Source organism: Macrotis lagotis, chromosome 1 (assembly GCF_037893015.1).
Source record: "Macrotis lagotis isolate mMagLag1 chromosome 1, bilby.v1.9.chrom.fasta, whole genome shotgun sequence".
Taxonomy (NCBI): Eukaryota; Metazoa; Chordata; class Mammalia; order Peramelemorphia; family Peramelidae; genus Macrotis; species Macrotis lagotis.
Window position 1 is genome coordinate 802,835,548 of NC_133658.1, and position 26,234 is coordinate 802,861,781.

A 26,234-nucleotide genomic window follows, 5' to 3' on the forward strand; every position below is an offset into this window, starting at 1 on the left:
CGAGTCAGAGTTCTGTCATCCTAGGTTTAGAGCTGGAAGAGAATTTCAAGGCCAACTAGTCCGCTCACTCCCACCATTTTGCAGTTGAGAGAAGCATGGTCCAAAGATGTGAAATGATTTGACTAAACTGATACAGCTAGGAAGAGTCTGAGATGAGACTTGAACATGTCAGAGGAAAACTGTTTCCATTCCCTAGGGCCAATGACTGGGCTCTCTCTCCTAGGGTTCTTAAGTTCAATATTTAGCCTAATAATAGCTTCTATTTCTCTGGGTCTTTTAGGTTTACAAACTTCTTACCTTGATCCTTGGATAAGGATCATGACCCTCCCACTTCCCCATCCTATCTTTTTACAGGGGATAAAAATGTCAACAACATTCACCCAGTATTTATTTAATATCTTCTTGGTGAAGAGCCTAGTGAGTCAAGAGGCATTTTTGTTTCTATCATGTCTGACTTTTAATGTCCACATTTTGGAATTTCTTGGCAAAAATATTGGAATAGTTTTCCATTTTCTTCTCATTTTATTTTACAGAGACATGCCCAGGAACACAAGCAAGTAAGTATCTAAGACTGAATTTGAACTCCAGGATAAGAGTGCTTAGTACTCTACACTTTGTGCCATCAGTCTGCCCATGTAGAGAGGCAGGAACATAAAAAGGTTAGCAATGTCTTGACCCCTGCTCTCTTGGAGCAATTAATATAATAAGGGAAAGGTGCTAAAGTGGCAGGACTACTAACTCTAAAGTTTAAAAGTCTTGGGTTTGAATCCCCACCTCTGTAAATTAACTAACTTTGTTACTTTGGATAAGTCATTTAACCTTCCTGCACCTCAGTTTCCTCATTAAAATGATATAAGTAATTGTCAGTAAGATGATAGACTGGAAGAGATGGCCTCTGAGGTCGCTTCCAGTCCTGAGCTATGATCATAAGATACAAACAGATAATTTATAATACAAACCCTAAAATTCTTTTCATGCAAATAAAGACAGAACTAAGCAACAGGAGAAATATTCATTTCTCATGAATAGGCTGAGTGAAAATAAGAATGACAATTCTACCTAACTTATTTTACTTATTTAATGCAATACCAGTCAAAATACCAAAAATTATTTTATATAGCTAGGAAAAATAACAGAATAAAAGATCAATAATATCAAAGAAATAAATGGAAAATGTCAAGTAAGGTCACCTTGCAATATCAGATTTCAAACTAAAATACAAAGCAGTAAATCATTTTTAAAAATCTGCTATTGACTAAAAAGTAAGTGGTGGATCAGTGGAATAGATTAGGTATATGGTGCACAGTAGTAAATGACCATAGTAATCTAATGTTTAAGAAACCCAAAGATCCAAGGTAGTCTTGGAGGTAGAATTCTAGGCTATATGTGAAGCCAGTCAGCCCAATAGGGAAGTCTTGAGAAGCTAGGGTACCTGAGATTGGAGCCCAAGAAGAAATGCTTTGTATTCTGAGCTTGGTGAAGCTGTGCTATGTAGGAACTGAATTAAGTTGTGAACCTCATCCTCTCTTGAGGAACCAAGGCTCAAGGAAGTGAGGTAGTAATATAAAAGATTGTATTTATATATAATAGAATACACTACTATAATACATTTGTATATCACTTTAAGGTTTATAAAGACTGCAAATATCTCTTTGGATACTCACAACAACCCCAAGGAGTGAGTACTATAATCTATTCTCAGCGACCGCCATCCTTTTTCTCCCCAAATCAGAAAGGATAGAGTAAAATGCAAGTGGACAAAAATACCACTTTGAAAAAAAGAAGACAGCACCCAAACTAAAAGATTTTTTGGAGACTGGTGCCAAAGGAAAGCAATCCTTTTTATTTCACAAGAGGGAATAGACAATAGAAGTCATAGGAAGTGGTAGAGACCTCAAGCTATCATTTAGTCCAGCCTCCTCATTTTTCAGAGAAGAAAACTGAGGCCCAGACACAGAAGGAAGATGTGTAAGGTTATACAGATAGTAAGTGGCAGACCAAAGTTTTGGATTCAGATTCTTTGCAAATCCAATGCTGTATAGTATATACTATACTGTTTCTCTACCTTCACTCAGTTCAATAGCCTCGGGTTAAGCCTTTGACCTTGATCCCAGACTGACTTCCTCCTGTGGAGAAACAGCTTAAAGTTAGAAATACATGTTTCTGCCAAGAGGGGGTTGGTGCATCATTAGACTAGAATATTAGAAGATGTAGAGGTTAGTTTTAGCTCTGACATTTAAGATTCCACTGGGGCAGGTGATTTTAATTTTCTAAGCTTTGCTTGCCTCATTTTTGGTGGCTAAATAGTGCCTTAGTATACAGAATACTGACTGGGCCTAGAATCTTTAAGACATGAGGTCAAATCCTGCTTCAGACACTTACCAGATCTTGGGAAAGTCTCATGAACTTCTTGTCTCAGTTTCCTCATCTGTAAAAATAAGGATAATAATAGAACCTATTATTCACAGATGTTTTAAGGAAAAAATAATATAATACTGGTTAAGTAAAGCCCTTTGCAAACCTTAAAGAACTATATAGATGCGAACCTGGTAGTGGTAATATTATTAGTATTATTTACAGGCTTATTGTGAGGACAGAATGAGAAAATATTTGTAAAGCAGTTTATAAAACCTTAAAACACTACATAAATGATAGCTATTCTTATTACTAACCTCATTTTCACTTTTTCTTGTTTTAATATTTTTGACAATTTCATGTAAAATAATTTTTAACATTTTTTTTTTCAGTTTGAGTTCCAAATTCCACCTCTCTTTACCTTCCCTGAGATGGTAAACATTCTGATATATATAGCTTCATTTTTCAAAAGAGGAAACTGAAACTTAGGGGTCTTCCAGGACTTTGCCAAAGTCCCAAAGTCAGTAAGTGGGAAGAGCCAAAATTTGAATCCAGGCCTCCTGATATTCTCTCCAGAGCACATTCTTCCCTCTTTTACCACTTACAAAGTATTTAATATCCCAGATATGAGTGCAGATTCTCCCCAAAATACTTCCTGGTTGATGCTTTCATCTGTAAAATGGGGCTAATAACAACACTTCTTTCCTAGATTATGGTGAGGCTCAAATGAGACAATACTAAATGGCCTGGCACATTTTAAGAATTATATGTTATCTATGATAATAATATTTATTATTATCATACGCTCTTAAAATGAAATAATTGTAAATTGCTTAGCATGGTTCATGGAAGTATTCAATAAATGCTTATTTCCTTCCCCCTTCATCTGTTACATGTGCTTATGCTATCAGCTACACAGAAATCTTGGGGAGAAAACATCTAAAAAAAGTGCCATAGAAATGGAAACATGAACATTAGCTGATATGGAGCCACTAGTTTACTTCTTTACCCAAGTATGGTTCATTAACCCATGATCCACCCACTCTCCATCTGGCAACTAGACAATGGGCTGCATCCAGAATTAAACAGGAGGAGGAAAGTGGGCTGCATTTGGAAAACTGTGTCCTGCTTTTAATGACCCCCGAACTTCAGCCAGACACAGAAGTCCGTGTTTGAAATTCCAGTATTCTTCCAATGACGCTGTCTGGCTCTGAGGCTTTGAATACAACAGTCTCTGAGGAATTAAAGTTGTAGGCAATGGAAATGTGCAGAGCGAGTTCATGCAGGATGCAGCATGGGATCAGGGAAGGATTTTGCCAAAGAAGGTGGGAAAGGATATCATTAGAGAATGGCTGGAGCTAAAGCAGAGCTTAGAACAGAGCATCTTAGAGCAGAAAGGGAACTGAGAACTGAGAATGTTAGAGTAGCAGGGAGTTAAGAACAAAGTATGTTAGAACAGGAAGGGAGCTAAGGACAAAGTGTGTTAGAAAAAGAAGGGAGTCTAGAACAAAGGGTGTTAGAAAAAGAAAGAAGGCTACAGCAAAGGAGGAAGGAAGATTAGAACAAAAGATGCTTGAGCAGGATAGAACACTGGAATACAGAATGTGTGAGAGAGGGACCTTAGATCACAGAATGTTAGAGCAGGAGAGATTCTTAGACTAGAAAATTTTAAAACAGGAAAGAACCAGACTGTCAGAGCTGAAAGAGCTCTTAGAACCAAGAACTGGAAGAACCTTGGACATAGAACAGGAAGTACAGCAGCAGAACCAGGGCTAGTATTTCCAATGCCTGTCCAGGAATCTTGGGGGGAAAGTCAAAGGAGTGACAAATACTATTGAAATTGTATTGCTGATCACTGCCTTGGTCAAGAATTTTTCCATTTCTGGGCCTAGGTTTCTGCATCTGTAAAGTGAGAGCCTTAGACAAAATGACTCCCTTTCCTTTGAGGACTAGAGAAACAAGTAGAAGGGACCTCTTAGGTTCCCCAGAAGAATGAATCTGGTGTTAGTTGGGAAAATATGTGGGCTATTTCAATTTGGCCACCTCTTTATCTCAGGCCAACTAAGGAAGAAGAAGAAGAAGAAGAAGAAGAAGAAGAAGAAGAAGAAGAAGAAGAAGAAGAAGAATCTGAGTGTTTAGGGGCAGTAGAAAGGGGTGTGTAGGTATAGCCAAAGACCTGGGTTCAAATTCTAATTGGTCATCTGGATAACCTTGCACAAATCACTTTCTTCAGGTCTCAGTTGTCTTATCTATAAAATAGGGATTTTTATGATCTCTTGGGAGGCAACATGGAATTGGAATTATAAAATTGAAGTTCAGATTCCATCCCTTATTGCTGTGTGACACTTAAACACTCTTTGCCTTGTTTGCTCATCTGTACAAGGGGGAGAGTAATAGGCCACTTCTCAGGATTTTCATGAGGTTCAAATAAGGCAATATATGTAAAATGCTTTTTGAATTTAAAACATATAAATATCAGTTGTGTGATATTTAATATATCATTATGTAAATATCAGTTATTCATAGACACTGAGAAAGAAGGCACTTTAAAGATCTTTTAGTCCTACCCACTCATTTTATAGACGAGTGAACCTGAGTTGCATAGAATTTAAGTACTTGCCCAACCTTATATAACTATTGAATGGCAGGGATTGTTTGTTGTTGTTGAGTCATTTACAGTTGTATCCTTCTCTTCATGATCCCATTTTGAGATTTTCTTGGCAAAGATGATGGGGTGGTTGCCATTTTCTTCTTTAGTTCATTTTATGAGGAAATTGAGGTAAATAGGGTTAAGAGACTTTCCCAGTGTCACACAGCTAATAAGTATCTGAGTTCAGACTTGAACTTAGATGAGTCTTGCTGATTCTAAACCCAGTGGTCTATTCACTGCACCACCTGGCCCATTAAATGGAAGAGCTGGGATTCAAATTTAGGACCTCTGATTCCAAATGCAATGCTCTTTACTATACATATGTGGTTTACCCTTTATAGTGTATAGATAAGGAAACTGAGCACTAGAGCAATGAAATGATTTGACTAAGGTAACATAGATAGATAGTAGTAGAATTGGAATTTGATGTGTAATTTTCAAAGGATTTGATGTAGCCCTAACTCCAAAGTAGCTCCTAGTTCTAAATCCTGTTATCTAAATTTGGAGGGCCTGTTGTGTCTCTTTTTCATTTAGGTTTTTGCAAGGCAAATGGGGTTAAGTGGCTTGCCCAAGGCCACACAGCTAGGTAATTATTAAGTGTCTGAGACCAGATTTGAACCCAGGTACTCCGGACTCCAGGGCCAGTGCTTTATCCACTGTGCCACCTAGCCACCCCATGTTGTGTCCTTTTGAAAAATGTGATAGTTGTTCATCATTTAGCAACTAGAAAGAGTGGTACCCACCCAGGAGGAAGAAAGCTGGGATAGCTTAGTCTACTTACTGTTTTCTATCTGAATTTCCTCTATTTCCTCTCCTCCCCCATCCCACCAGAATCATTATATACTATAAAAATGAAGCCGTTTCAAAATACAGTTTTAGAATAGATCATGCCTAGCACAGAGTAGACCATATGAGCTAGTTGGGGGAAGAATGACACTAGGGACACAGAATATCTCAAATGGGGTGATCTAGAAGTATCCAACAGCCTCTTGTTAACCCCCAAATATCTCCCTGAATTTGATTTTACAAAACCTGAAATTTTACCATCAAAGTTCCTATTTTGATTTAAGACAGAGTCTTTAAAAGATCCCTAATGAAATGTATCTTTTACTACCTTGGGGAGGGTCCACAATAGGCTTTAGTGTCAAGAACACTGCATAAAGCCTATTGTGGACCCTCTCCAAGGTTGTAAAAGATAGGGTTTGAATCCAATTCTGCTGTTTGTTATTTGTGAGACCTTAGATAACTACGTCAAGATCAGGGGGTGTTTCCTGGATTGCAAATTTCCTCTCTGACAAACAGGGTGATCTCTAAACACAATTATTCCAGTATGGGAGGCTATCTATGACCAGTTATGTTCATAGAAGTAGGATTTCAGAGCTGGAAAGTAACTTAGAGTTTATCTAAACCAAGCCCTATCAATACAGAAAACTTCACAATATTGCAAACAAAGCCTTCTCTTGAAGACTGGGTGTTATTTGTCTTTCCTTCTCAGAGGACCGATGACATCGGGGAGGTGAGATCCTGACTAGCAAGTGAATAGGATTCAAATGAGGCAAAGCTGTGCAAAGTCATCAGCCTCACTCTCTCTCTCCTCCAGAGTCATCAGAATCTGGTATCAGGACAAAAGTTGAGATTGACTGTTGATGACCCAGGATACAGTGAATGACCTTGATCTTTCTAAATTAAGGTCTTTCCCAGATGTCAGTTGAACACTTCCAATGAAAAGAAACCCACTACTTCCATCAGCATCCTAGTCAACTTCATGACACCAAATGGTTAGAAAGTTTAGGGGGGAAAATATCTCTTTTTCTTAATATCAAGCTTAAATCTGATTCTGTGAAACTTTCAGTCATTGATTGGTTTTAGTTCTCCCTGGTGGCACAAAGCAGACCAAGTCTAACTCCCTTTCCACAGCATAACTCTTTAGATGTTTGAAGAGTGATTGGGTCATCTCAAATCTTCTCTTTTTCCCAGTTAAATATCTACAGTTCCTTCACATGACACATTTATAAAATATAATAAATACTTAATACAATTTTTCTTAATCCTCCTGGTTGTCATTCCCTGGTCAATTTCATGCACCAGTATTTTTCCAAAACACAGCAACCAAAACTGAATAGAATTATTCCTGATGTGTTCTGAGCAAAGTTGAGCAGAGTAGAATCCTAATTTCCTTTATTTTATACACAATGCTCCTCTTGCATAAGTTTTGACTGCCCTGATATATTGGCCTCAGATTCCATCCCCTCCAAATAGTGCCTTTTCCCAATTCCCATATTGGTGAAGTTAATATTTTGACCCCAGGATAAAGTTCTAAAGTTCCTCCCAGCTCTGATATTCTCTATTTTAAGTTTCTTACAGGTTGGAAATTCTATGTTCTAAAGTTTCTTCTTGCTCTGAGAGGCCATGTTCTAAGGACCCTTCCAGCTCTGACAGCTTAAGTTCCATAGTCCTTTCTAGTTCTAACATTCAGTGTTTTAAAAATCACAACTCTGATATTCTGTATTCTAAAGCTCTTTCTGTGTCTAATATTCTAGGTTCTAAGACATCTCCCAGCTCTGACATTCTGTGTTCTAAGGTCCCTACCAGCTCTGACATTCTCTGTTCTAAGACCCATCTGAGGTCTGACAGTCTATATCCCATAGTCTTTTCATCTCTGACAATCTAGGTTTTAAATTCTTTCCCAACCCTGCCCTCCATAAGAGGAGGTCTCTATAAAGAAGGGACATAGTATATGTAATAGTTTTACCTCGGGCAGGTTCAAGGATATTGGGGAATGACAAATTAGAAAGAGCCACTTCTCCTTGGTTGAAGGCTACAGTATGAGATATGAGGAAGCCAGGAAGACTGATTGCCTTAGGATGCATTGGCAAGATTGGGCCACTCAACAAAGAAGACCAGCTTTACATATTTTGGGGTTTCTTTTTGTTTTAGGTCCAGTTTTGTGAGTTTTTGTTGTGTTCATTGTTCAGTTGTTTCAATCATATCTGACACTTCATGATCTCAATTTGGATTTTCTTGGAAATGATACTGGAGTGGTTTACCATTTCCTTTTCAGCTCATTGAGGTAGAGAGTTAGATGACTTGCACAGGGTCATATAGCTAGTACCTAGAGTCCTTAGGCTCTAACCACCACACAACCCAGCTGTCCTATATATTGGTATATATACCAACTCCTTATGAAGAAATTTCCTTCACCAAGGTATATTTTCAACTACTAGGCAATTTTTTATCTTTACCAAGCACCTGAGTCACTGAAAAGTTAAGTGACTTGTTTAGGGCCACACAGCCAGAATGTGTTGGGAGTAGCATTTAAACTCAGGTTTCTTGAATGTATGACCAACTTTCTCTTTCCTGTATATCAACCTCCCTCTCTTACAGAATCCTAGAATCTTAGATTAGCACCCCAGGGGCTCAGGAAACATAAGTTGACATCTGGTCTAATACTCCCCCATACCCCCATTACCTTTTTACAATTTGCATCAGGCAGAGGCACAACACAATTTCTTTCTTGTAAGAAACAGAAAGTCAATGAGTATTTCAAAATTATCTTTTAATATATTCACATAATTTTTCTATACAATTCATATAAAATTCTTATAGGATGATTATATATATATATATATATATATATATATATATATATATATATATATAGCAGCATCTTGTAGTGTTTATATGGCATCTGGAGAGACAGCATAGACCAGGCAGCCGGACATGTCACAGACAGCCAAGGGAGGGACTGCCTGCCTTGATTTCCCTCTGAGGAGATGGGAGTCTCATTTCAGTACAACTTAATATTTCTTAAGCACCTACTGGGTGCAGAGCCTTGTCTTAGGCATGGTGGGAGTAAAGGTGGGGGAACACTGATAAAAATAACATCAAGCTCCTGCTTTCAAGTAGCTCATGTCTTGGGATGAGGGGTAGTAGGAGAGGCAGACACCAGGCTGTGGGGTCCTGAGGAAAATTAGCTCTCTTGAGATCACTTCCACTTGGTGGGGAGGTGGGCAGATGGGATCAGGCAAAGTTTTAGGGCAGGTGAGGTAATTAAGCAGTCCTGCAATAATGGAAAGGTTTCAAAAGGCAGATATTGGAGAAAAGAGCATTCCAGGACTCTCAAATACTCACATAGATATCATCTTATTAATTAGGGCATTTCCAAATCCAGCCATTTATGCTCCATTCTGTATGATTCATATTCATGTTCTTTCAAAGGTCTAACAAACAGGGTCCTCTATATATGCTGCAAATTTCTTTCTTTTTCATGATAATTTAAGGGTACAAGTAGAAATTTTCTGGGTCCTTTTGGTCTCCTTGTTATGATAATTAATTTACATCAGTTAATATTCTGAATGAAAATAAAATCAGTCTTAAAGTCATTTACATCATTTAATTTCCATTTTCAATGTTCAATTACTCTTTATTCAAGATTAAAATGATAAATCTTTTTTTCCTTAAAATCTGATCTTATTTGTTAGTATAGACAGATTGGCTTGGGGTAGTCTAACATTTTAAATGGACATTTGACATTTTATTGAACCCGATATTGAGCATGAATAGGCCTATCCAAGATTACTGACTGGTTGGTTCAACAGGTGCCTATTCGTAGCTGGAAAGGCAACCTCTAGAACTCTTGGGGTGTATATGCTGCATATTGATTATTTCCTAAGAAAGTGGAATTCCCAGATAGGTACCATAACCTTACATTTCTTACATCCCTGCCCTTTTTATGCACTGCCCATCACTCCTACTGATTGGATGGTTCAGGGAGGCTTGGGGATTCTCCAAGCTGTCCTCAGAAAACTTACAATATAAGAGAGGAAGATAATGACCCATATTGGTTGGTCCATGGTCTGGATAGAGCACTAAGAAAATGGTAGAACATGACTATCAATACTTTAGACTAAAGTTTAGAGGGAATGTAAGCCAACCAAAGACACACTGGCAAGTGTTTGAAAGCCTAAGAGTTTGACTGAAGCAGAACATAGAAAACGAAGTAGAGAGTGATAAGGCTTCTCTCCAAGTGTGATAAGAATCCATAGGTGAAATGTCAATGCTCAATGGATAAAAATTGTGCTAACACCCAGTGATTCCTTTGCAAAAGGTAAAGATCTTTCTTTAATAGACTTGTGAAGAAGAGGGGACTCCCTTCCTTCTACTCCTACTGTCTTCTGCCATCATTCAATAGAGTCAGCCTAGCACCAGAACCACTTACCCAGTAGGAAACACCCAATTTAGCAATAGAGGGTCAGTTCAAGAGATCTAGGCAGCCCAGGATCAGAGGAGAGGAGAATTGTCATTGTCTCTAAGCCATATCCAGCAGAGAGATGAGACAAACTCTCCAGATAGACATGGATTCAAAGAGGTGATCAGTGAGGCCAGTAAGCAGCCCCCAGAAGTGGAACATCTGGCAATCCTCTTTCCCTCTAAAGAAGTAAAAGATTGCTGCCTCATATCTTCATTTATGTGAATCTCACTAACTCTGGGCTTTATTATCTAGGATCATGGGCCAGTCTTCAGTTCAAGCAATGGCTATCTTTCCTGACTCAGAAACAGGTGTTCACACTTCATTAAAGGATCATAGGATGCTAACACATTGTTAAGATATTAACATTCCCTAAGGGCAACTGGGTAGCACTATTGAAAGAGCACTGGCCCTGAAGTCAGGAGGACTCCACTTACTAGCTGAGTGACTTTGGGCCACTCACTTAACCTTGATTGCCCTGCATTCAGGGCCATCTCCAGTTATCCTGATTCGTATATCCAGAAGAGAAAGTAAGACTGGTGACTTAGCACAGATAGCCCCTCATTCTAATTCAATTCACATACTTATCAAGGCATTACCTTCTTGATGTCATGGTGTTCTTAAAGAATGAAGGACAAACATCATCATTAACATCTCCCAAGCTATGATGAGATACAATGAGTTAGAAGTGGGGAGAACCTTCTCCTTTACACTAGATTATGGTGGGCTTGAGTTGAGGAGTGTCTTCATCCTATACTATTGTGATCATTCTTTGTAAGGACCTGCTCTTTAGCTCCTATGGTCCTTGACATTTTCCCCAAAGCCAGACAGTTCCAGAATATTCGAGTTTTATAAGCTTCCATTAAGTAGAGTTGGGATTAAGGAGACCTAGACTCTTCAAGCTTAATATCTCACTATGCAATCTTGGGCAAATAGCTCATCTCTGAGCCTCATTTTGAGTAAATTCAACTAAACTGTCTCTAAGTTTCCTCCCAATTCTTATATACTGAATTCTAAAGTCAAAACCACTCAAATGACCTACAACTCAGGGTTTCACCACATTGATGAAAAGTTAATCAGTTTATGTATATGGGATGGACCATTCTCATGGAAATGACACATGATTGATTTGACTGTTTTCTCTTCTTCCCCTGACCCTTGGTCCAACTTACCAGTAGAGGGACCAAATTGACTGCTCTGTAGATAGAGAACAAATATCAGGAGAAAGAGATATAGAGAAACAAGAAAGAAAAAACAAAGATGAGAAAGATGGAGGAAGAGCAGAGAGAGAAGAGGGGGGCAGAAGAGATGGAGGGAGGGAAGAGGAGATGGAGGAAGGTGATGGACAGAGACACAGTAGTGGAAGAGTAAGAGAGAATGAAGACAGAATAGTAGAAGAAAGGAAATAGAAGGAGGCGAGAGAGAGAGAGAGAGAGAGAGAAAGGGAGATAGATATACATTTAGGGAGACAGTAATGAAAGCCCTAAGAAAAGGAATGGTGGCATGCTCCATAGAAAGAAAGGGAGGTAAGTTGAAGAAAATGGTGTTTAGACATTTCCCCCTTCAAATCCAACTTTCTGCCTACATTCCATTTGAACACCAAATGTTTCTAATCCCGCCCCCATGTCCCTCTTGCTGCCCCTAACTACTTTCAGACTCTGCCAATACTGCCTCACTCCCAGATTTCTGCCAGTTTCCATCACCCCAGTTTAGGGAGCTTGTAAGGACAGAAGAGTTTCCACTGGACTTGGCCCTGAACATCCTTAGCAGGGGCACTGTAACTCCTAGTCCTGCCTAGAAGAGAGGAGTCACCCTGGGTAGCCAATGTGGGTGCTTAAAGTGGCAATGGCCCCTCCCCCACCAAGCCCATGGCTCAAAACTCTACCCAGAGTTACTGATTATCAGGAGAAAGATTAAGGGTACAAGAGCTAAATTATTGCACTGGACACCAGAGAAGGAAGAAAAAACAGATTGGGAGAATCTATAATTAACCCCTTAATTTATCAATAGACAGAGGATTCCAGAAGCAGCAGATAAACTGAAAATCTTCCCTGACTCAATCCTTATTTATTAAATATAAGCCTATTCATCTGGATTAATTAGGATCTGGAACTAATCATCCCTTGAGGCTACCAAGGAAAATTTCACCTTTTGGCCTCAGCTTCTTCATCCTTAAAATGATGGAGTTAAAAATGCTATATTTTAGTGAGAGCTTAGTGAAAACAAGAATGGAATTTTTTTCCTCCAATCTAAGTTCACAAAGATTCCCTGGGCCCCTGGAACTCTGTAGAGACCAGGTTAAGAATCCTAAAGCTAAAGTATTTCTATTTTCTCTGACAATTATAAAGTTCAAGAGCTTTGCCTTCCACTCCATCCATCAAGGCCTTCTACAATCTGGATGCATCCTACTTTTCCAACATTAGCTCTCACTACTTTCCCTAAGTACTTTGGCATATGCTTCAGCTACATTGGAAACCTATCTGCCCCCTAAATGGCACTGGGATTTGAATTTCTGTCCTGGCTCATACTCACCTTGGACCAGTCACTTCCCTTTTATGGGTCTCAGTCTCCCCTTATGTGAAATGGGAACAATAAACTCTATATAATATTCTTCTCAAATCTATTCAAATACATCAGGAGAATGGATGGAAAAATACAAGTTGACCTGCAAGGAATTGGACCAATTTGGCTGTGGGATACATAATATAGCTTTCTTCAGTCAATCTCCTCACTTAATTTTGCTTTCCACAATAGACTAATGTTGGGGCCTGGACCCAAGGAGAGAAGGGAAGCTGGCTCTGAAAACCCCTCCATTGGGAGGGAGCTGAGGATAGTGAGCCCCTAATCCATGTTTAAGGAAAGAGTGCTTTCCAAGGAGGGAGGAAATATGAGTCCTAGCCCAGCTCTGTGATGTTGGGCAAATTCTCCCTCTCTCTGGATCTTAGTCATCTGACAAATGGGGAAGAGGAATGAATTATTTCCAGGGTACCTCCCCTACATAATGCTATCTGTCCTAGAGTCTTTAGCAGTCCATATTTTCTGACAGCCTCATTCATATTTTCTGACATCCCCTATCTTGGGGAAGGAAGGAGGCTTCTATTATCTTCTTCTATTAAGACTATCTTGCAGTAACCTCAGCTTGTGATTTCTGTGTTTGTTTTCAGATCAAAGAAGAATGTAGTTTGGGGATTTCTCATTCATCTCCTATTGAAACAATTATTTTGCTTCAAGATAAATTCTACAGAGTTTTTCCCTAGGTGACTTTTCTGGTCCTAAGGAGTATATAATTTCCCTTGGAATGCCTTTATTCAAGCTCTCTCTTAAAGATGACTTTGGCTGTCTCATGTTAGGCTAGAGGTAGTATGCTACAGTGGGAAAGAACTTGCTCACCCTTCATTTCTATACCTTATGACCTGTATGGCCTTGAGCCTCAGTTTACTTATCTGTAGAATGAAAAAGTTAAACTACAATGCATCTAAAGTCCCTTCAAATGATCTTATGATGGTGAGGGAAGAGGCCTCAAGGACTTGTTTGGGGAAGAAAGAGAGAAAACAGACTTAAGGATCCCCACATTTGCTGAACACAGACAACTGATGAATAGTTGAATGAATAAAGGTCATGACTAGCTGGGAATAGGAAAATGGTTTCCAATTATCCAGGAGATCTAGACCTCATATTTACTAGTTATGTAGCCTTGGGCAAGTCCCTTAACCTCTCTGAAGTTTTCCCAACTTTAAAAATGAAGGGTTGGACTAAAGTCTACGAGACCTCCATGAAGCCATATATCTCTCTTCCCAAGAAGTGAGAATGACCCTGCAACAGGGACTTGGGGGATACTTATAGGGATTAGGCTTTGAAATGATGGTTAAACTCCTGCCGGCAGAAGTAATAAAAAAGAGCCAACGCAATAAGCAGGACAATCAAGACTACAAGAAAGATGAGGATGATGAGCACATTGATTTTCTTGAGTCCCTCTTTCTCACAGTCCTCAGGGCGGACATGGAGGAAGAGGACGTCCTCCTGGGAGCTGAAGTCCTTGGAATGTTGGCATGTCAGGTTCTCGAGATTGACAATGTTCACACTCCCCCTCTGCATCACAGAGGTCAGCCAGCTGTTGCCACAGCAAGCAAGGGGATTCCCTGCCAGGTAGAGGTTACGGAGGCTCCCCTCCAAGCCACTCATATCTTGGCTCTCAAGGTGACTGAAACTGTTGTTCTGCAGATCCAACTCTTCAAGGGAGACCTCCCGGGTCCAGGAAGGGAGCCTGCTCAACTGGTTCTCTGAGAGATTGAGCTGCTTCAACCGTGTGAAGCGCGGAAGGTCAACATGAAGGGTATCCAAGTCATTGCCCTGTAACTGAAGCACCTCTAGGGAGGATTCAAGTGCTCCAGCCAGAGCACCAGGCATGACCTCTACCCCTGGATTTGCTGAAAGATCCAAAGTAACCAGTGGGGTCTGCAGGAATGCACCTACTGGTAGTGTCTGCATGGTGTTTCCAGCCAGGTTCAGGGCCTGAAGGGTGTGGATGCTGGAGAAGACAACGCAACCTGAGACAGTTGACTCCTTTAGGTTCTGGGAGGTCCCACAGAGATGGATCCAGTTCCTTTGTAGGTCCACCTGCTGGATCTTAGGGAGGCTGGCAAATGTGAGAGCTGGTAAGGCTGCCAGGGCATTGTACTGTAAGTAGAGTTGCCGTAGACTAGCTAGACCATGGATGCCCACTGAGAAACCCTGAAGGTCATTGTGGCTCAAATCCAGGACATCCAGGCTGGGGAGGGAGTACTCTTGCTGCACCTCAAAAGTACGGAGGCAATTTCTGCTGAGGTTGAGAAACTGTAGGGAAGTCATGGGGTCAAAGAATCCTTTTGGGATGGCCTCAATCTCATTGTAGCTTAGATCCAAGAACAAGAGTTGGGAGAGAGCCATGGAGCTATCATTTCCACTTAGTTCAGAGGCCAGATGGGGTTCACTGGGCCAATCTTTCATTCTGGGAACCCCATCACTGAGGGAGGAAGTGGGGTGCATCTGGATCAGGTTGTTGGATACATTCAGGTAAATGAGCTGGTTGCGTTTGGGCAGGTCGGGGAACCTCGCCAATTTGTTCTCACGCAAATCAAGCCAGTAGAGCTGGTACTCCTGGTCTGTGGTAGCAGTCTGGAAGGTCTCTATGCTATTGCGGCTCAAATCCAAGAATTGCAGCTGAGGGAGACTGAAGTCAGAAATGCAGGTGATGGAGTTCATGGAGAGGTTAAGGCGAGCAAGGTGGGGCAGGGCATCAAAGGCTCCCTCCTCAATATCCATGATCACATTACTATGCAGGTCCAACTCCTTAAGAGCTGGCACTCCCTGCAGAGTCCAACGGGAGATTCGGGTCAGGCTGTTCTCTGCCAAGGAGAGAGTGAGCAGGTCAGGGGCATCCTCCAGGAAGGCCTCAGCCATACTATTGTACAAGCCATTGCCTGAGAGGTCCAAGGTGGTCACTCGAGGCAGGCGCCCAATGCCCCCATTGACATTGTATGAGGATGCCCGTCCCAAGCGATTTCGGGCCAGGTTGAGGTGCTTGAGCTGAGACAGACTGGCAAAAATCCCAGGCTGAATGAAACTGATCTGGTTGGAGCTTAGGTCTAGGCGTTGGAGGGCAGTGTAAAAGATCAATGGGGTCTCCGGGATGCTCTGCAGCTGGTTCTGAGACATGTCAAGGGCCTTGCTGTCTGCATGGAGGACTGCAGGGATCTGCAGGAGTCCTCGGCTGTGGCACAGGACCTCCATGCCCACCTAGTGAAGGGGAGAGAACACTGGAGCATTATGAGCTGGAAGTTCTCCTGGGAATGCCAGAGACAAAGATGGCAGACCTGGTTGTACTCAAGGAAGTTTCTTAGTGTAACAGAAAGAGAATCAGAACTGAAGACAGACTCTAACACGGGTTTAGGTCCTAGCTTTAGGTCCTAATAGTTTTATGTCCTTGGGAAAATCCTGAACCTCAATTTCCTCATCTGCATAAATCATGAAGCTCTTTTGAAGATATATACATTCATCTAAACATACATAGTTAGGGATCATAGATTTAGAATTCAAAGCCATTTTAAAGATCATTCATTGAGTTTAACTCCCTTAATTTTACATATGAGAAAAATTGAGACCTAGAAAGGTTAAGTGACTTGCCTAGGGTCACACAGGCAGTAAGTAACTTTTTAAAGTGGGTTTCAAATCCAGGTCTTCCCATTTCCATGTCTATGTAGTTACTATACTGGTATAGAGATTTCCCAATGAGAAAATCCCCTCTCTAGACCTGAACAATCATTTATGATATATACTCTTAAGAGAGTTGACTGAGAGTACTAAGCTGTTCAATGACTTGCCCAGGGGTCACAAAGTTAGCCTATGTCAAAGGCAGAACTTGAACCCTGACCTCATTCACTACATCATGCTGCCTTTCTGATAACAATGATGAGCACTATATTTTCTTCAAATTAATCCTGTCAATTCCCCATTGTACACATCATTATCATCTGTTTTATAAGAAGAAAATGGCTAGGAAAGTGCTTTATAAACTGTAAAGCAGCATCTGTACTTGTAGCTTTGTTGTTATTGTTACTTGGCAAGTGTGGATTCTTCGTCCTCTTCTAGTCTCAGATGACTACAAAGAATTTGGGTGTCGGGTTCACAGCTAATCACATCCTATATTATCCTTGAGCTCTCTATGGGTGTTATGTTAGTCTAGCCAACCAGTATGAGTGTTCTCCAAGGTCAGGAACTTCTTGGAGGTCCACCAAAAATAGCCAGGACTACAACAGGGCCAAGTGTCTGGGTGCTACATGTGGACAATGCAGATCTGCAATGTTGATGCTATAAAGGAGAATGGGAACCAGGAGATTTAAGTTCAAGTGCCAGCTCTGCCATTGACTCATATCCTTTCCAGCTTTGACATTGTTCTAAGGACTCTTCCATCCCTGACACTGTGGGTTCCAAAGTCATTTCAAGTCTTGACATCAATCTTCCATCTCTAACATCCTATGTTCCAAGGTCCTACTCAGCTCTGAAGTTGGCTCTGGCATTCTGTGTTCCAAGGTTCCTTCCAGCTTTAATACTGTTCTAAGGATCCTTTCAGTTCTGACATTCTATGTTCTAAGGTCCCTTCCAATTTTGACATTCTGTGTTCTAAGAGCCCTCCCCACTCTAACATTCTAGAAATCTACACATAGGTAACCTCTAATTACTCAAATACCTTGAGTCAGACATCCAACTTCTTGTATCTTCATAAACACCATCACCTCTTCCCAGGTAATTGCTTTCCCCTTGTTTAATGCTATTACATTTATAGGTTTACTTCAGCTAATGTCAGTGGAGGCAAAGTATTTATAAGAAGGAAAGATAAGACATTTTTTCCAGTCATCCAGTTTTTATTTTAGCCTCTCATATATCCTTATTAGCTGTTTCCAAATTCCCATTCCAAGGAGCAAAACTTGAGGCCCCTTACCCTTTCCCCTCATAACTGACATTCTCCAGATGTAATATCATCCTTGCTCTGTTCTGCTTGCCTCACCCTTCTCTATGAGCCAAGTGCCTCTCCTTACTATGTACTGAGAGCCCAGACTGAGTTGGTGAGGGTTTCTCCCTGGAGAATACGAGAATTTTAGAAGATCAGAACTGGAGGAGGACCTTAATAGTCCTGGAAATAGACAGTCTGGTGTAGACTTCAGTGGTCACTTGGATCATCTCCTCCCCTTATCATAACTTCTATCAATCAATCAACATTTACTAAATACCTACTTATATCCCCAGAGCTGTTCTAAATGCTAGGGATGTAAAAGGAAGCAAAAGACAGTCCCTATTATCAAGGTGTTTACATTCTAATGGACAACATTCCTCCTTGCTTAATAACTCCAGTGACAAAGCACTCACTGCTCCCCAAAACAAACCATTTCACTTTTGGACAGTTCAAATGGGAAATTTTTCCTTATATGAAGCATGAATCTACATCGTTAAACTTTCACCCAGTCTTAATTCTAAACTCAGGAACATCACAGAATAAGCTTCCGTCCTTCCTCTTGTGGTTTACCCCTTAGATATTGGTAGGCATCCCATATTTTCCTCACCAGGCTATATATCCATGGTTCTTCTCAATTGATTTTTGAATTAATCACACAAATCTCTATATTATTTTTCTAGTTGACATGCTCTTGCCAATATTGCCCCAAATTAGATAGATTATTATAGATAAGACCCTACTAGAGCAACATAGGGTGGGAGCAGGGCTAGCATCCCTCCTGCTCTAGTCCTAATTTCTTGACTTTCCTCAAATATAGTTCCCATCTCCCCATTTCAAGGGTTTTGACTGGCTATTCTAACCCTCCTCACCTCTACCTCTGGTTTCCTTCTAGTCTCAGCTGAAGTGTTCTACTTGAAGTCTTTTGAAGTGATCCTTCATCTTAATGTGTTCCCTCTGTGATACCCCCAGTTTATCCTGTCTATAACTTCTCTGTCTGTGGTTGTCTGCATGTTGTCCTGGGAGTTCCTTGAGAGAAGAGACTAGAAGTATTGTGCTTTGCCTTTCTTTATATCCTCAGAACTTAACAGTGCTAGCACAAGTAGGTGCTTAATAAAGGCTAGTTGATTGATTGATACTAGTATAATCTTAGCTTTCATTAGCATTTTTCATTATCAAATCACATTGCTAGCTCAAATCAATCTTGTCATCCATTAAGACTTCTAAGTCTTTTTCACATGAAGTGGTTTCTGGTTACTCCCCTTAAGTAGAACAAAAAATATTATAGATGGAAGTGACCTTCAAACATAGAATGGCAGAACTGGAATGGACCTTGGGAAAGAGAACATAGAGTTTCATAATTAAAAAGGATCATAGCATCAATTATTTAAAGCTAGAAGTAATCTTAAAAGTCATCTTTTAATTTTACAAATGAGCTAATTGAGGAACAGGGAGGGAGTGATTTGGGCTGAGGTGGTCCAATAGGCTTTTAAGTGACAAAGGTTGGAATTTTAACTCAGTTACTTTGATTACAGAGCCAGGGCTTTTCCCATTGCACTGTGATGCCCCAAGGATTAACTAATCCAATCTTCTCATTTGACAAATGAGAAAACTGAGGCACAGAGAGGACACCAAGTGACTTGTCCAAGGTTCTTTAATTTGGGTTATTCTATATATGTGACCAAAAATAAGCTCTTTCTAGGAGTAGGTGATAAGTCTTCTTTTTCTCTTTTCTACTTCTCTTTTCTACTTGCACCATCTCTTTTCTACTTAGGAAGAGCCTAACATGGGGTTGAGTGTATGGGAGGTATTCAGCAGGATGACTTCCCTAACTTATAAGGTGCTCTTATTGTTCAGTTGTTTTGATCATAACTGACTCTTTACTACCATTTGGGATTTTCTTGGCAAAAATCCTGATGTAGTTTGTCATTTTCTTCTTCAGTGAGGAAACTGAGACACACAGGGTTAAATGACTTGCTCAGGGACATACATCTAGTGAGTTCTGAGGTCACATTTGAATTCAGGTATTCCTATCTCTAAGTCTGGCACTCTATCTACTGAGAAACTTAGCTGCCAACCTTTAAGATCCCTTAGCTCCAAAACTGCTTCTTTTCCTATATTCCCTGTTTCTGTTTCCACTCTCAAGTAACCCAGGCTCAAAATCTCAGAATCATTTTGAACTCTGCCTTCTCCCTCATACCCAAAGATCAAACACTTACCAAAGTCCTCTTGATTCGAATCCATCTCTCCTACCATTTCCTTCCTCTCTATTCCCACTGTCATCATCCCAAGTCAGGTCCTCATTATCCTGTCCTTTACTTATTTGGCATAATCAGCTAGCTGACATAGTGAATAGGGCTCTGGACCTGGAATCTAGAAGACTTGAGTTCAAATCTGTGTTCAGACATTTACTAGCTGTGTGTCCTTGGGCAAGTCACTTAAGCTGTCTCTGCCTCAACTTCCTTAGCTGTAAAATAGGAATAATAATAACACCTATCTCTCAGGGTTATTGTGAGGATGAAATGAAGACATAATTGTAAAGTATTTAGCACAGAGCTAAAGATACAGAGCATATTCCCCTTTCCTTCTTAATGCATAGGTCTGCCAATGTCATTTTCCTATTAAACAATCATTCAGCCTTTGCTGGGAGACCTCCAGAGAGGGAGAACCCACTGTCTCCTGGGCAGACAATTCTACCTTTAGATTGACTCTTCAAAACTTCCTCCCTTCTTCCCCCCACCCAGGGAGCAGGAAGGACAAAACTGGTCCATTCCAGCTAACCCTCCTCACTGACCCTCTTGGCCAGCATGTCTGCCTAACCCATCTTCTTTCCTCCGGCTAAACATCCCCAGTTCTTGGCTCACTTGGGATGATCTGCAGGCTTTGCACCATCTGGTGTAGTCAGCCAGTATCAGGGCTAAGACCCTGGGACCTTCACCTCCAGATGCAGGACTGTAATTTGTCATGTGTTTCACACATAAACAAATGAATTTGGAACACACACACACACACACACACACACACACACACACACCCTATGACCAAGCTCCATGCCAAAACCTTCCTGTTGACTTAAAAGAACTGAGATTCTCCACTGGATCTGTGACTTCATTAGCTTTGTTGTTCCCTCCAACAGCACAGCTCTCACTCCTTCCAAATCTGCCTAGCCTATGTGACTCTTTTACTATTATCACTACCACGCCTATCACTACTACCACTCCCACCATCACCACTACATTTATAAAGGGTTTTTTACAATTGAAAATACTATATATATATAATATTTATATATTATATATTATTATATTATATATAATATATTATATATCTATATATTATTATTATTATTATTATCTCATTGATCCTTGCAACAACTAAGGCCAGCAAAATGCTTCCCTCCCTATAACTCTGTGAAGTTAAGCAATTAAACATTTTGCTTTTGGTCTAGGACTATAACTTTACTAATGTAAAGAACTCCTAAAGTGAAAACTCATTTAACTAATAGAGACTGACAATCATCAGAAGATACTGAGCAGTGAAATGACCTACCCAAGGTCACACTGTCCGGACTCAACCACAGTCTTTGGACTCCAGGTCCAGCACTCTCTCTCCATAACACCCCCTGAGAATGACCAGTGACATTTGTGCTACCCTTGAAGGTATGTAAAGCACTTTAAAAAAAACATATCATTGAGTTTCCCAATTGTCTTGAGAGATAAGGACCATAGTATTATTAGACCTATTTCACAGGTTAGTAAAACTGAGAGTCAGAGTTTAAATGTCAGAATTAAGATGTGCTCAGATATCACCTGAGTCTAAGCAGAGCTCTTCCACTACCTAGTCCAATGCTGCCTCTTTCATCCTCTGTGGTCCACTTAGCTTTGACCCTCCATATTCAGGAGTGTGAATCGACACCCTCAAATCTTTACTTCCAGATGAATAAAGATTCCCTGGGCTTTAGGCACCAGCAATGCCAAGTAAGAGTTTATGGGTGATCACCCCAAGCTTTCCCAGGATAATGCTCACTTTCTAGGGGATTCGTTTGAGTCTTAGGACTACCGGAATTTAGGACACTGTCTAGACCTGGAAGAGCCTTGAAATATAAGCAGTAGTTCAAGAGAAGAAAAGTATTTTGCTGGACAAAACCAGAACTCAAGCCTAGGCCTCCGGCTCCCATTTCAGTGCTCTATGTTACCCCCTCTCTCCAGGTCTGGGGTTCTGCCTTTGAGATCCAGAGCTCCAGGACATTAAGCTGAGTAGAGGGAGGCTGCCGTGAATGGAAAGGCTAATTGCCATTCCAGCAGGTGGTCCCGGCTCTGTTGGGGATCCAGTGAAAAGCCCAGGGGTGGCTTCCAGGAAATCTATTTATAGGGCCGACTGCTGCGTGTGGTGAACTTCAGGAAGTGACGTCGGAGGCCGAGTGGATCAACAGGAAAGGAATGATTGTCTTCCAAACATGGGACCCTTTTCCTCTGCCCCCAACCCAGCCACTATGAAAAGGTTCAAACTGTGACTTTCTTTTTTTTTTTTTTTTTTTGACTTTCTTTTTCAAAAGGAAAAGAATTTTTGACTTGGCTCCTATTCTGTCTCTTACATTTGGGCCAAGAATGGAAATCAAAGGAGACTAGGATTCTTAATAAATCAAGAATAGCAGAAGGAGTACTGAATCGGGGGTGAGAGGGCAATGGTTCAATTCCATCTGTCACTGACTATGTGACTCTGGGCAAGTCACTTAAATTCAGTTTTAGAAATTGTTTTTCCATACTTGTCCCATCATCCAGAATAGTGTCAGATATATAGCAGACACTTCACAAATCCATATTAATAAATTTTGTTTTGTTTTGTTTTTGCAAGGCAATAGGGTTAAGCCACATGCCAAAGATCACACAGCTAGGTAATTATATAGAGTCTGAGGCCAGATTTGAACTTGGGACCTCCTGACTCCAGGGCTGGTGCTTTACCCACTGAGCATGTTAATAGATTTAAAACTCAGTTTCCTCAGCTACAAAAAAGGCAAGCGATGAGGTCAAATATGACCTCTTCTGGGTGAGGGAGGCAGCATTTCATAGTGAATGGAGTATATTGGTCTTGGAATCAGGAAGACCTAGACTTGAATTCCACCTTGGACACTTAATAGCTAGGCAAGTCAATGACCTTTCCTGAGTCTCAGCTTCTTCATTTATCAAATGGGGATAATGATAGCAACATGCACTCCGATTCTATGAGATAGAGGGTGATATGGGCAAAAGAGAGTTCAAACAGAGGATATTTTTGAAAATGTGAAGTGGAGAGAACATCTTCAACAAGGGTAGTGGTGATAAGGAACTTGGGGAAGATTGCTGTGGAAGAAGTGGTACTTGAGCTAAACCTTGAAGAGGAGGAAGAGGAGAAAATAAGGAGAAAATGATTTCTTCTTTCCTTCATTCTTTCCTTCCTTTCTCTTGAGACAATTGGGTTGCCCAGGGTCACAAGTCAGTAAGTACCTGAGGTCAAATTTGAACTCAGATCCTCCTGATTCCAGAGCCAGTCTCTATCCATACACTGTTCCACATGCAAGAAAGTCAAGAAATGGTAGGTTGAGATCTTTACAACTCTAAATCTGGTCATCCCTAGTGTATCTGAGTAGGTAGGGGTTGGAGTGAGAGGAGGGATGTCTCATGACTGAAGAGCAGGAAGAGAGGAACCTGTAGCTTTAAGAAATCAGTATGTGTGGGAGCTAGCAGCTAGCAATGGGGAAAGGTTTGGTGAAGAAAGGAGGCCAGAGTCAAAGATCTCCTCCTCCAGCTACTTGGCCTGCTTCTGAGTCAGGGGCTTCTGGCCTGAGCTATCAAAGGCAAGGGAACATTGGAACCATATGAGGTGGCACCGCCAGATGGGCTGTCACGCCCGCCCGGGGGCTTTGGCCTCTACCGCTGTCAAGGCTTGGCTCAACATTCAGCTTTTGGGGCCTGTGTTGATTAACTAAGCCAGGTCATCATTTCCACATGACTGAATGCATGCAGCCACCTCTTTACTAGCTGGCCATGGAATGGAGTATAATGTCACCATGGAAAGAACACTGGGAGTCTGAAGACCTGGGTGCAAATCTTTCCCTAGTTGTATAATCTTTCCTTCTGTGATCTCTGGCCTCCCACAAGTATATAAGCTCCATCTTTCCAGAAATAGTTCAAAGGCATGCTGCGTCAAACATCAACCCTAGTTGTAGGATCATAGATTTAGACCTGGAAGGGACCCTAGATGCCCTTCAGCCCAACCTTCTAAGTTTACAAATGAAGAAACTGAGGCCCAGAGGTCAAATGAATGGCCCAAATTGATACAAGTCATGAATATCAGAGGCAGGAGTTTAGAACACCTAGGCTCTAGTCTTGGTTCTGATGGCTCCTAATTATGTGACTATAGGTAAGATATGCTCTCTCTGAGTATCAGTTCCCTTACCTATAAAATGGAAACTCATTCCATATCATTCAGGGTTGTAAGAATACCCCCCCGTAAATTTTAAAAGGGCTATAGAAATAAATATTAGGATCAATGACATGTTGGTATAACAACTAGTTCTCTGAGAAATATATATAACCATGTTACACTTGTAAGTTCAATCTGTATTATTAAAATGTCCTCTATTACTTTAAATCTTTCTTGTTCAGAAGTATCTGACTTTTCATGACTGCTTTCGTAGTTTTCTTGGCAAAGATACAGGAGTAGTTTGCCATTTCCTTTTCCAGCTCATTTGACAGATGAGGAAACTGAGGCAAACAAGGTGACATACTCAGGATCACACAATAAGTGTTTGAGCTCAGATCTGAATTCAGTAAAATGAGTTTTCCTGATCCAGGCCCAGTCCTCCACTGAGTCATCCACTTTAAGTCTAAATAATCAAAATGACAATAAAGCATGTCCAGAGAGTTGGCTGACTTCCTTTGAGTAAATGTTCACAGTGAAAATTTAATAAAGGCTTCTCATCACTGGCTCTAGTAAAACCCTGGCTAGGATTATTGCTTTCATTATATTATTAAAATAATAGAACTCTTATTTTATGGTTTGGACTGACAAGGAACAAAAAGTTCAAACCCCTTATTTTACAGAAGGAGAAAATGAAGTTCAGAGAGGAGAAAGGAATTCCTGAAGTTTGCTTAGGGCAGTCAGAAGCAAAACCTCCAGGTTCCTGCCCTATGATGCCTCATGTCATACAAATTTGGAGTCACAAGATGTTGGTGAAATGAGCTTTCAGAAAAGAGAACACAGAACACAGAACACAGAATTTCAGCAAGGTAAGAGACCTTAGACAATCTAAATAGAGGAGGAAACCAAGGCTAAGAGAGAAGAAAAGTGACTTGCTCAAGGTCACACATAGAGGCAATTGGGAGAGTCAAAACACAAAGCCAGCTTGGTGGAAAAACTGAGAAAGATTTTCAACAAGAGATGAAAGAAAACAATTTTCAGAACATTTTGTCTACTCAGACATCTTTAGTAACTTATAGCCTAACAAAGCTATTCCAACATCAGAGATATCTGTTTTTGAAATTAGCATAGAACTTACCCAGTGCAAATGGATGTTGGAAAAGAAGTTGATATTAAGATGACCACCTGTGCTACCTTTGTCTTCTCTGATAAAAGAACTTTGGAGGTTAAGTCCTGGTTCCTGTGTCTAGCATTCATGACCCTCCCTAATCTGGTCCCATTAGACCTTTCCAATCGTCTCTTCTGTTTCCCCCCAACACCTCTGCTCTCTTTTGACCAGGCTAGTTGCTTATTTTTCCCCCTGTATGTGTCCAGATCAAAGCACCAAACCAAATATTTCATGAGAAGAGAATAAGCTTCTTGTGGACAGTTACTATATTGGCTTTCATCCTTCTATCCCTACTTCTGAGAATAGGGCACATATATTTTATTTAATAAATAGCTGTTGAATTGAATTTGAGTCTTAAATCAGTTGCCTAGTAACTGTGTGGCCTCTGCATGCCTCAGTTTCCTTCTGTATAAAGTGAGAATCTTAAATTATCCTACCAGCTCTGACATTCTAGGTCCCAAGGTAATGCCCAACTCTACTCTGAGCATAAAAAGTAGATGCTCTATTTAGTCCTTTCTCTAAGATTTTACTCAAATTGTTGCTCCAACTTCATGTAGTCCCCATACTTCTCCTCTTCCTCTCCAAACCCTACCCAAGCTTCAATTCTACCTCTTCCAGGTGTTATAGTAAATAGATTCAGGGAGGATTTTTTGGTTGTTCATTCATTTTAGTCATGTACAACTCTTCCTGACTTCATTTGGAGTTTGCTTACCAAAGATCCTTTGGCATTTCCTTCTCCATCTCATTTTACAAATAAGGAAACTGAGACAAACAGGATTAAATGACTTGCCCAGAGTCACACAGCTAGTGTCCGAGGCAACTCAGGAAGGTGAGACTTCCTTACTCTGAGCACTCTAGCCACTGTGCCAGCTAGCTGCTGCTCCTGAGTCAGGAAGACTTGGAGTCAAATACAACCCCAGATATTTAC

The 26,234-nt window shown here is 40.7% G+C and overlaps 1 protein-coding gene across 6 annotated transcripts in view; it reads right to left on the bottom strand.

Moving 5' to 3' along the window:
• Positions 1 to 8,670: 8,670 nt before the first annotated feature.
• LRRC32 (leucine rich repeat containing 32) overlaps positions 8,671 to 26,234 on the bottom strand; it is a 49,528-nt gene continuing 31,964 nt past the window's right edge. For all 6 annotated transcript variants that reach the window (XM_074216933.1, XM_074216932.1, XM_074216931.1 and 3 more), the window contains one exon: positions 8,671 to 16,028. In XM_074216933.1, coding sequence (XP_074073034.1) covers positions 14,100 to 16,028 — 1,929 coding nt within the window. In that variant the 3' untranslated portion in view covers positions 8,671 to 14,099. The remainder of the gene's footprint in view (positions 16,029 to 26,234) is intronic.